The following is a 12325-nucleotide window of genomic DNA, read 5'->3' on the forward strand; positions in this document are numbered from 1 at the left end:
TCAAACATACCTTTTAGTAAAAGGGGGTGCAACTGAAGCATCTGTCTTCTCATGGTAATCCGGGCTACTTAGAAGGTTAACTGGGACTCTTCCGAATGGGCATGACTAAAAATGTTTTGAAAGATTAAGTAACTAACTAGGAAATGAGTACATACCTCACCACTACCATTTTAATCAGAGTTAAAAATAACTTACTCGCTTAGCTTTGTTTGTTTGTTTCAATGGATTTCGATGGCCTATCTCTGCATCTTGAGGGGGTATGTTCTCTCTAAACAGAAAGAAAATACTCCCGATTTTTAAAAGAATAATATTGACACACGCATTTTCATCAACTGTTAAACACTGTTATTGTAACATGAAAATATATACGCAGATGTATAAATAATATAAATGTAGGACGAGCATTTAAAAAATGGATTCAGTTTCCTTACCCATACAAAAACCTGGCTTTAGTCTGTGCTCTGGAATCACAACTGATGTTCCTATTTGGTAAATGTCCAAGTGTACTGGGGAATGGTTCTTGCACATTTGATACTGTAGATGCTGTAAACATTTGAAATTGTAATTAAATTTATAAAGACATAAGAAATACACAAAAAAGTAATCTCATAAATAAGAATGTTTTAAAAGTCAATGCATAGGGCTTCCCTGGTGGCACAGTGGTTGGGAATCTGCCTGCCAATGCAGGAGACACGGGTTCGAGCCCTGGTCTGGGAAGATCCCACATGCCACGGAGCAACTGGGCCCGTGAGCCACAACTACTGAGCCTGCGCGTCTGGAGCCTGTGCTCCTCAACAAGAGAGGCCGCGATAGTGAGAGGCCCGCGCACCGCGATGAAGAGTGGCCCCCGCTTGCCACAACTAGAGAAGGCCCTCGCACAGAAACGAAGACCCAACACAGCCAAAAATAAATTAATTAATTAATTAATTTAAAAAAAAAAAAAAAAAAGTCAATGCATAGTAAATATTTGTCCCCAAATAAGATATGCAGACATGAAGATGTTATGGAGATAATTCTCTAACTATACTTCAAAACTATTCCATAATTCTATAACTGTTTACTCAGAGAAAAGACACATTCCTTATTTCTAATAGCAAAAAGTCATTCTCTTGCCTAGATCAAGTTTTTCTGTTTGTTTGTTTTTAACTGAAGTATAGTTGATTTACAATGCTGTAATAGTTTCTGGTGTACAGCAAAGTAATTTATATATATATATATATTCTTTTTCATATTCTTTTCCATTATTGTTTATTACAGGATATTGAAAACAGTTCCCTGTACTATACAGTGGGACCTTATTGTTTTAGATCAAGCTGTTTTTAATGTGTTACCAATTCGAGTTTGATTAGGGAAAAAAAAATTCCAACAAGAAAGTAATGACTTTGTTACTTCTAAAAGTCTTACCTCCTTTACATCTAAAACTTAATCTTAGATTTTGATCATTCTAAATAAATGATATTTTTCTATAAAATATTATCCTGAATCCTTTTTTGCAGGACAAAACACCACAGAAAAGTATTAGCACACACTAACATATTTACCTGATAAACTCTTCTTTTCTTCCTCTGAAAGCAGCTGCTTTTTTTGAAGGTTTAAATTCCGAATGGCAATTTCCAGCATTTCTACTGGTACTGCTCCACATTCCACAGCTTTATGAAGAAGTTGCTTGCTTTTTTTGAAATTACCTAACAAAGTAAAAAATAATCGTCATTTAAATGCAGCAACCTTAACTCCCCAGAGGCGTATTCATCAGGACCTAGGAAAAAAATTTTAAAGTCTTAAGCAAAAATGTTTACTCCAAGGCTCACGCACGTTATTCATAAGGAAGTAAGCAATTTCTCACTTCTGATAACAAGTCATGTCAAACAGTTTACTTGTACAAGATGTTAACTGATGTAATTATGTATTGGTTTATTGCCACGGTCCATTTTCACAAGTAAAAGAAATGTTAGCAATGCAGTTACAAAATGGGGGCAGCAAAGGTCAACTCAAACAGTTAGAAACTTGAGAGAATTCAGTAAAAGGGAAAACTAAGCCTTAGCTGTTGCAAGAGTCTCAAGAGCATCAATCTGTTACAACGCAGCATAATAATTATCATCTATAATAACATTTAGTCATTAAGGTTGACATCTTTTGGTAAAGGGAATTCCCACCGAAAGGATTCATGTGAAAAAATGTAACAATAAAGATTAATCTTTAGCTACCAGACTTAGCTACACCACCCCCCAAATGCAAAATAACTGAGAAACTACCAAAATCACCTTTTGACTACAGATAAGTTACCAAACAAATTTTCTTTCAACTGCAAACTTACCCAATACATTTAGTTTAGAATTTCATTTATAAAGATTAAATGTATACATCATGTATGTTATGAAATGTGTTAGCATTTATGGGAGCCACTGGGCTATACTATGCACTTGGCACTTGGGTATAAAAATGGTTAAGAGTCAGCCTCTAGCCTCTCACAGTTTACAAATTTTAAGAACATAAACATATTTGATAGAGACTAAGACTACATTTATTCAGAGTACTGATATTTCATGTATTGAGCATTTCAGGATAGCAAAAGAAGAAAGAAAGGCTTAGACAGGAACTAGTAATTAGGGAGCTTACTAAGGTCATAGACTCCTTTGAGAATCTGATAAAAACTATGGAATGTCCTCCACCCCTACAAAAATACACATACACACCAAAAGCACATAGGACTTCGGGGATTCTGCATTTTTCCTGAAAGCCTATTCATCAATCTTGTTCAAAATAATCACAATTTGGACCTTGAGGTTACTACTACATCCCAGTGGTACCAATGAGGTTTATTTCTTATTTACAGATAATATAATTTGAGATTTTCAAAATTTGTATTCTAAAGTTATAAGTTTATAGTTGCTGTTGATAGGCCATAACACCTCAAAAACTTAAAAAAGTAGAATGAAGGAGAGATAGATGATCTTAAAGGCCTGGCCAAACTCTAACAAGCAACGAGTCAATTCTCCTAGGCAGGAAAGGAATGATTTTTTTTTTTAAGTCACCTGATAGTGCACAGGATAGATCAGAGAAGATGATTCAGATAACTAGGACTCAGAAATCATCTGAATAAGGAGAAGTTCAGGATCTGAGTTTATACAGTGCTTTTCTCCAACCTCGGTCCTGGCGAATACTCTCCAAGGAGTTAGCCCTGCTTTGGACATGACTACGAGGATTCTGGCTGAGCCAAAAAAAAAAAAAAAATGGTGATAATATGTGTATTACTGGTGGGAGATGGGATCAGGGTTGGAGCAGCAACGAGGCAAATGGAAAAACAGGAAAGAAAACGTGGCCAGAGGGCCAACAGGATAGATCCAAAGGCCCCAGAAAATGAAAAGAGTAAAGGCTAATGGCCAGGCCAAAAATGTCTGAGGAAGAGACTGCCCTCGTTCTATCTAAAATGTCCAGACTAGGTAGAACCAAGTGAGCAAGAAATAAAAGCTTCTACAGCAGTTTACTTTTTTTTAATTGAACTACCAATTAATGCTACAATTATATTCTGATATATATTTTGGTGCTATGACACCATCGCACGTGAAAAACTTATCTAAGCTCTGGTTTAAATATCTTATATCCTCATCCCAGAAATACTCAGTAAAGAAGCCACTTTCCTTTAGATGTTTCCTGAATCTAATAGCACACACGTGATGTTCATGCTTATTTTCCTGGGTTACTCCTCACAAGTGGAAGGGCCCGTATGACAAATATTCTCCACATTCACACTTAGGTAGCATTCTTCCCCCATATTCTCATCTGACGTTTCACCTCATACTTCTATTTCATACACATGATTTAACATTCGAATGTAAGTTACGGTAGGAAGCTATCTTCTACTTAAAATTTGGACTTGACATTTTCAGATTACCTTGTGATAGTTCAAATTGTGCAAAAGATATATGCACGAAAGCAAATTTCTTGCAGTTTGCTCTGGCCATCTGAAAGTAGTCGCGTGCGTCATCTGGCTCTTGAATACTGAAATAAAGATTTCAGAGTCAAGTTTTAAGAAAAAGGACACATTTGCCTAAGTTTGATAACTCCTCATTCTATTTTCCAAAAGACACAGGATATTGTTCTTTTTTCTGTATGTAAATTTAAATGTTAATTTTTAAAATCTTTTTAGGCAGAGTCTAGAGTATGTAACTTTTGTGGAAATATGTACATAGTAAAGAAAGTTTACATTACTCACTTGTTAATTATAAACAAAAGGATTTCATCAAAAAATATTAAATTTCTTACAAGTAATTCTGACATCATGTTTTCATTTTACCTTTTGGTGATGTAGTTATGTGTTATGTAATGTAGTTAGCTAAATGCAGTTAAAATGGTAATACTTACGCTTTTAATTCAGCAAATCTCACTTGAATTCTAGCAAAACTCTCATTTTGGCCATATTTATCTGGAGGAAGTGCTTCAATTGCTTGATTGTAACGACCAATCAATTTATTTAAAAGGGCATCATTTAAAGGGACACTGTTTTTCTCTAGTTTGAGCAACAAATTCAACCAGTCCTCTGGGTTGTTTGCCATCATCATAATTTGGTTAACAGTTCCCGAGTTATCTGAATAGGGGACAAAATATACCACAACAGAGGAAAGACATAAAACAAATGCCAAATTGCACTTTTCTTTCAAATTACAGTTAATCACTGATACTCTCAGTATGAACATACACAAACTCCCTAAAATACTTTTTTAAAACTTTAACAACTCATGCAAATATAAGCAAACTTGTTTACTGCATATATATTTTTATGACGGTATACTGTACTACAAAAAGCTATATATTTGGAAGGAAAAAAAACCCTGGAAATAAATGCTTATGAGGAGCTTTAGAAAACCATATGCAGTCTAAGAATATTGTATGCTGTAGCAGCATAATTCTATCTTAGCATCCTAACGATGCAAAGAAAACCTAAGCCTCTCTCACCACCACCAGTACCAACTTTCTTGGAAAATTCTTCATGTTTATTTATTAAAAATTTAGAAACTTACTGCTCTAGTCCTAACATAACCTTTACAACCTTATTGATCCAACATTATATCCATATTCCTCAAACTTAGTTTTAAACCGATCAAACAAAACCAGTTTACAAAAGATAAGCAACTGGTATGGTCATTTTCTTCTCCCTCCAATTTACCCACATTTCTCCAAAATTTTCATGTTGTTAATTTATTTTTAACTTTCTTTAGTGTTACTAGTTGTCCTGTTCAGGATATTTTAGTCATTATTAAACATTATTAAATTTAGATTTCTCAGAGAAATTATCATTCTTTCTATTAGCTTCAGTTACCTTCAACAAGGGTTAAATATTTGCTTTTATAAACAAAATTACTGTTTCTCCTTTTTACTAAAACAAAACAAAACAAAACAAAACAGATTCATAACTTTGTTTTTACCCTTAAATTTAATCTGGTCTGATCTTAACTTCATTTTCAGTTTTACCTCCCATCGCCTTCCTAACAAGTTAGCCTTCAAGGCGTCTAAAAAACGGTCTTTGCAGATGTATTTCTCGTACCCCATTCTCCCTCTATTAAAACCTTAAAGCATCCTGTCTTATTGTGTTAGTATTCATTCGATGTCAAACATATATTACAATGTAGCATAGTAGATACTAAATTCTTCTCATCTAGAAACCACGGTTTTAATCTTCCTCAGTATTATGTCTTACATCCCAATTATCAATATATGTTAAGTATTCACAGTTTTGAGCAAGCTAAAGATTTTAAATAAGGACTTATCTACCTTGGCGTACAAGCTTTGTTACCACTGTTTAAATACACAAAGTGTGGTGATAGAATATCACCATATTAAGAATTTGCTTAACACCAAAATGATCAGCTTCTAAGTTGTTTCAAGTGAATATGACCTGCCATCATGACTAGTTATAGGTTCTTCCATTTGCTTTCAATCCCTCATCCATTTAATGGTTAGTACAGATACAACAAACTTATCCAAAGGTCACTTATCAAAAAAACTCAACAATCTAAAATATAGTAAAGATTCGGCTTCTGAGTTAATACTTTTCATAAAACTAGGGCATTAAACTTTGGGCACTTTCATTCATTCATCATTCAATAAATATTTAAGTACCTACTACTTGCTAGGCACCATTCTTAGTTCTGCAGACACAACACAACAGATAAAAGCCACACCCTCAGACAGCTCACTTTCTAGTGGAGGAGAGAGACAATAAACACATGAGTAAATGAGATATAAGGTGACTAGTGCTATAGAGAAAAATAATACAGGGAAAGGAAATAGGGGACACACACCCAACCCCACAGGTTGCTATTTTAAATAGGTGTGTTAGGGAAGCCCTCGATGAGATGACATTTGAACCAAGACTTGAAGGAGGTAAGAGTGGGCAGGTAGCTGGGGAGCGGTGTTCCAGGCAGAGAGCAAGAACAAAGGCACTGGGATAGGAGCTGGTCCAGCACACAGGAGGCATATAGCAAGGGAGCTGCCGTGGCTGGAACAGTGAGCAAGGGAGTATACGAAAGAAAGGCCAGGAGAGTAAGAGGAAGATTCTTCAAATCAAACACTGAGTGTTTAACCTTAAATCTGTACATCATTTTATTGAGACTGGTGAGGTTTTCTCAGTTTGCAGCAAAAAAAGGAATGGAAAAAAATGGCATACCTATTGATGGCAGGCATATCAGCGGAAATGACAGCTGGCAATAATGGAAGAGTTACGAAAATTACCTCTGAGCACACTGTAATAAATGATGTTAAGTGTCCTTTTTTAAGAAAGTGGAAAATTGTGGGAATATTTCCACACACAAGGGTTAAGACATAAAATGTTTGTGCTCTAATTGGTAAGCATCAATTACTGAGAAAAGTACACCATGTGAACACCCAGTGGTTAACATTTCCTTCCTTTACCTCAGAGGTATTCAAAACAAGGGAACTCACCTGTAGTATCAGCAGAGACTTTATTCAAGCTTAGCTCATCAGTAAGGTCTTCGTTTTTAAATTTATTTTTAATATCTCTCACTTTGTTCATTATGGAATCAATTGTCAACTCTCTGCCACTTAAATCCTCAGCCTCCATTTCTAAGGAAAAAAAAAATCGAACTATTCAGAATTCTTATTTTTACTAGCATTAAAGAAAAAAATGTTGCAACTAGCCTTTTAGAACCCAGGAGACTAAAGCATTAATTATATGAATATCTCAACACAGATATTATCAGGGTGGTATTTGTGAAGCTATGTGCACAAAAACAACAGCATGTCTCTGTAATCTGCCCAGCAAGGATTACAACAGGTAAGTCCACCTCTCCTTTCCACCAGAACGTCAATGAAGCCATTGCACAACACAGAAGATGCTGCCCCCTTTCCAACTTTCCATTTTTCTTCTCTGCCTTCCTTTCACTCTTACTCCAGAATTATTTTCTCTGGGCCATCTGCAAATTCAGTCGTTTTAAAAAATGTGATGGTATGTTTGCTTGGATTCTGGTAGTGACATATAGGCATAAAAAAAAATCCTTTTGGTAGTGAGAATAACCATTCCTTTATTCATCTGCTTTATGTCAGTAAACCTGCACATTGCAAGTGCTTTCAAAGCATGATACATACAACATCACTGCCCTTTATTGATAAATGGGATATCAGCAGCTTGTTCTTGTGCATATCTGGCAGAAACATGATGTGCTACCTTAATCATTCTAATACCAAGAATCTACTGTATTAGTACAGTACTGAGCACTTGCTCATCTGCACGGTGTTGATGTTTAGTCCACAAAGTGTCCGCAGTCTTTCTTCCTGTCAATCTCATCTTTGTGATTCTCAAACCCATCAATCCAGTAACCCAGGGTCACTGATATCAATGGCGCCCCAGACCTCGAGCGTAACAATGAAAAAGGGGGATAAAGCAGGCAGCTAGGTATCACCCCTTGAAGCCAGGTCCCTAAGGTTAACTGTCAGAATCAAGGCCACCATCTCCTCTCCCTGTTCTAAAACACCAGACAAGAGAGGGAGTCTCCCCAGATGCCCTGCCAGGCCCTCTCTCCAGCCAAGTCCACACCTACCTCTCGTCTCCCGGGTCCTCAACAAGAAAAATCTCCGGCACTCCCGGGAGGATTGGAGGGGCACAGAGCCCGCCCCTCCCCCTCCAGCCCGTTGAGCCGCACCCTACGTCTTCTGCCAGGCTGCGAGCCCTCCCCGCTTCGCCCCCACCGCTCACCGGCCCGCGCGGCGCGGCTAAAGAGCCCACACACCGGCCGCCGCCGTCCCTCCGTGCGCCGGCAAGGTAGGACTCTCCGCCGCAAAGCCGAGTTGAGAACAAAAGATGGAACCCCAGCCCCTCTCCGCAAACACGTTTGAATTTCCCCGCCGCGGCCGCCGCGGCCGCCTATTGGCCAGTACTAGCCACGTGGAGGCGTCTGCCGTGATTGGTTCCTGTGCCCTGGCACCGCCCCTTCTCCTGCGGCCCAGGAGCCCAGCCCGGCGGGGTCTTCCGGTCTGACTCTGCCTACTCGGCGCTGGGAGTCAGAGAAGTGCTGGCAGTCGGCGGGTGTGCCCGGGGCGCCGGCAGCCTGGCTTTCCTGCACCTTCCCGTTTAACAAGGCCATAGTTTTGCCCGAGAGGTAGCCACTCCCGGGCAGAGTGACCCGGTGAAAGGAAAATAGGAGTGCAGACGCTGCTCCCAGCATCAGGACCTAAAAGGGGCCGTGTCAGTCGGCCCTTCCCCGCCACCGCCCCCTCACTCCTCGGTTCTTCAGGCTCCTCGCTGCCCGACTTAGGGAGGATGCGGCAAGGAAGGATCGTTCACAGGGCCAGCTCAAGAATCTCAGTGCTTTTTGTCCTTGAGCTTCCACTAGCCTTAGTTCTTCCACTAGACTTGAATGACCGTATGCCTCGTCTTCAAGCCAAGGCCCTCCCCTTTGTCAGAATTCTGCGCGGAACTCACACGCCCATCACGATTGCTATTTCTGAACTCGCCGTGTCAGCCCCCCTCCCTCCGAGCCTGTCCCACTTTAGAGCTCGAGTGCCCTTGGGGGAAGGGCACCTCCCCGGTAATCTACGCGAGGGCGAGGCTCTGCGGCTAAGTGGCTTTGTGGTCCAAGGCAATGCTTCTCTTCATCTGCGAAACGAGATGCCTGTTGTACCAGCACTATGACATATGCTCTATGGCAAGACGGGTTGGTCGGTTTTGTGTACGTGTAGGAAACTAACTGCAGCTGTCAGTTGTTAACTCCAAAGCTGTCCTTAGAACCCTCGCATTCCCAGCTCTGACTAGCCACCCGGCCAGCCTGAAAGCCCGTCCTCACCGAATACATCTTTCCATACCTTCTGGCTCTGTATTTTTGCTTCAGCACAGCAAAATGATTTGCTATACCTGGTTGCCTAATCACTACCTTTGCATCATTGAGCCTAACACTGCTTTTAATTGGAGGAATATACTATTCCACCAATTCTTGTTGATCTCTTTGGGGCCTGATCTCAAAACTTGCATTTTCCTGAAAATTCTGCTACTAACTCTTCTTTCTGTACACTCACTCCTCTGGTGAGCTCCTCCAATCTTACTTTTTCCTTTTTTTTTTTTTGGCCACACTCTGTGGCATGCGGAACTTCCCTCACCAGAGATCGAACCTGTGCCCCCTGCATTGGAAGCAGGGGAGTCTTAACCACTGAACCACCAGGGAAGTCCTCAAATCTTACCTTTAAAATATCATCAGTGCGGACTTCCCTGGTGGTCCAGAGGTTAAGAATCTGCCTTCCAATGCAGGGGATGTGGGTTCGATCCCTGGTCAGGAAGCTAAGATCCCACAGGCTGCGGGGCAACTAAGCCTGTGTGCCATAAGCGCACCACAGCTGGAGAGCTGGGAGGCCCCGACGAAAGATCCCACGTGCCACAACCAAGACCCGACGCAGCCAAAAATAAATAAATAAATAAATATTTTATAAAATAAAGTACTGTCTATGTGTTAATGATTCCCAAATGTATAACCCCAGCAGAACTCTCTCTCCTGAACCCCAGACTCAAATATCCACTGTCTACTTAACATCTCCACGTAAATGTCTCATAGGTATTTTAAACTCAAAATGTTCAAAACAGTCCCTGATCTCCCCACTCCCAACCTACTTCCTACAAAATCTTCTCCGTAAAAGACATTCCTTGTTCCATTTTTTTAAAATAAGTATTAACACATTTTTTTTTAAGTTTTTATTTATTTATTTATTTATTTATGGCTGTGTTGGGTCTTCGTTTCTGTGCGAGGGCTTTCTCTAGTTGCGGCAAGCGGGGGCCACTCTTGATCGCGGTGCGCGGGCCTCTCACTATCGCGGCCTCTCTTGTTGCGGAGCACAGGCTCCAGACGCGCAGGCTCAGTAGTTGTGGCTCACGGGCCTAGTTGCTCCGTGGCATGTGGGATCTTCCCAGACCAGGGCTCGAACCCGTGTGCCCTGCACTGGCAGGCAGATTCTCAACCGCTGCGCCACTAGGGAAGCCCTGTTCCATTTTTAAGCCTAAAACCTTGGCGTCATTCCTGACCCCACAGCTAATCCACAAGCAGATTGTGTCAGGTCTAACAAGGTAGTCCTGGAATCCTACCACCTTTCTCCACCTCCACTGCTACTGCCCTAGTACCGGGCACCTTCCTCACTCACCTGGGTTATTGCAGTGCCTCCTGGCTGGTCTCTTTGCTTCTGCCCTCACCTCAATTTGTTCTCCAGCACAGCAGAGTAATCTTCAATGAGATCATGTCACTCCTTTGCTCAAAACCTTTCAGAGCTCAGAATAAAAGTCAAAAGTCCTTACAGTGGTCTAGAGCTGCAGTATTTAATATGGTAGCTATTAGCCACATAGGGCAATCGCGCACTTGAACTGTGGCTACTGCAACTGAATAACTGAATTTCTTAATTAATTAATTTAAATTTAAAAACTGATACTCAGTGCAATTCTTGGAAGAATTTTAAGTATATTGGAACAACCGGAGAATGTGAATCTACTTTTTCAACTGTAAATTTTGTGAGCTCTAAATGCAGATGAAGTACTTCCAATGAAAGTGTCTGAGTTTAATTTGTGTTGTAAGTATACACACTAGATTCTAAAGATTTAGTATGAAAAAATAATGTAAAATACATTATTGATAATTTTTAAAATATTGATCAGTTTTAAATGATGTTTTGATATATAGTGTTAAAATATATTATTAAAATTAATATCCCCAGTCACAGACCAGAGGAGACTAAGACTTGCAAATAAAAGCAAGGTGGTATCATGGATTGGATCCTGGAACAAAAAGTGGACATTAATGGAAAAACTGATGAAATCCAAGTAATAAGTAATTGGGGTTTAGTTAATAGTGATGTACCAGCGTTAGTTTCTTAATTTTGACAAAGGTACCACAGTATATACGATCTTAATAGTAGGGAAGTTGAGAGAAGAATGCACATCAACTCCCTGCACTTTTGCAACACTTGTGTAATCAAAAATTACAACAAAATAAAAAATTTCTTAAAATTTGGAATTTTCAAAGGAAAGGTAGGAGAACTAAAGAATGTATTTGAAGGAAATATGGCCAAAAATTGTCCAAATATGGTAAAAGCTATAAACCAACAGACTGAAGAAGCTCAATGAACCCCAAGCACAAGAAACTTTCCAAAAATTATGTAGGCACATAATTAAATTGCTCAAAACTGGTGATACATATATACAATGGAATACTACTCAGCCATAAAAAGAAACGAAAGTGAGTTATTTGTAGTGAGTTGGATGGACCTAGAGTCTGTCATACAGAGTGAAGTAAGTCAGAAAGAGAAAAACAAATACCGTATGATAACACATATATATGGAATCTTAAAAAAAAAAAGAAATGGTTCTGAAGAGCCTAGGGGCAGGACAGGAATAAAGACGCAGACATAGAGAATGGACTTGAGGAAATGGGGAGGGGGAAGGGTAAGCTGGGACGAAGTGAGAGAGTGGCATGGACATATATACACTACCAAATATAAAATAGATAGCTAGTGGGAAGCAGCCGCATAGCACAGGGAGATCAGCTCGGTGCTTTGTGACCACCTATAGGGGTGGGATAGGGAGGATGGGAGGGAGATGCAAGAGAGAGGAGATATGGGGATATATGTATATGTATAGCTGATTCAATTTGTTATAAAGAAGAAACTAACACACCATTGTAAAGCAATTATACTCCAATAAAGATGTTAAAAAAAAAAAACAACTGGTGATAAAGTCTAAAAAAGCAACCAGGTTAAAAAGACAAATTACATAAAGAGGAAGCATCATAAGGCTAACAGAAGACTTCTTATCAGAAACAATGTAAGCCCAGAGACAGTGGGG

The 12325-nt window shown here is 39.6% G+C and overlaps 1 protein-coding gene across 2 annotated transcripts in view; it reads right to left on the reverse strand.

Moving 5' to 3' along the window:
- The window catches only part of TTK (TTK protein kinase), a 45361-nt gene extending 38283 nt beyond the window's left edge, over positions 1 to 7078 (reverse strand). For both annotated transcript variants that reach the window (XM_059942089.1, XM_059942090.1), the window contains exons 1-7: positions 6940 to 7078; positions 4363 to 4585; positions 3893 to 3999; positions 1542 to 1685; positions 432 to 543; positions 196 to 268; positions 11 to 105 (exon numbers count right to left, since the gene is read on the reverse strand). In XM_059942089.1, coding sequence (XP_059798072.1) covers positions 11 to 105; positions 196 to 268; positions 432 to 543; positions 1542 to 1685; positions 3893 to 3999; positions 4363 to 4585; positions 6940 to 7078 — 893 coding nt within the window. The remainder of the gene's footprint in view (positions 1 to 10; positions 106 to 195; positions 269 to 431; positions 544 to 1541; positions 1686 to 3892; positions 4000 to 4362; positions 4586 to 6939) is intronic.
- Positions 7079 to 12325: the final 5247 nt, after the last annotated feature.

Source organism: Balaenoptera ricei, chromosome 12 (genome assembly GCF_028023285.1).
Source record: "Balaenoptera ricei isolate mBalRic1 chromosome 12, mBalRic1.hap2, whole genome shotgun sequence".
Classification (NCBI taxonomy): domain Eukaryota; kingdom Metazoa; phylum Chordata; class Mammalia; order Artiodactyla; family Balaenopteridae; genus Balaenoptera; species Balaenoptera ricei.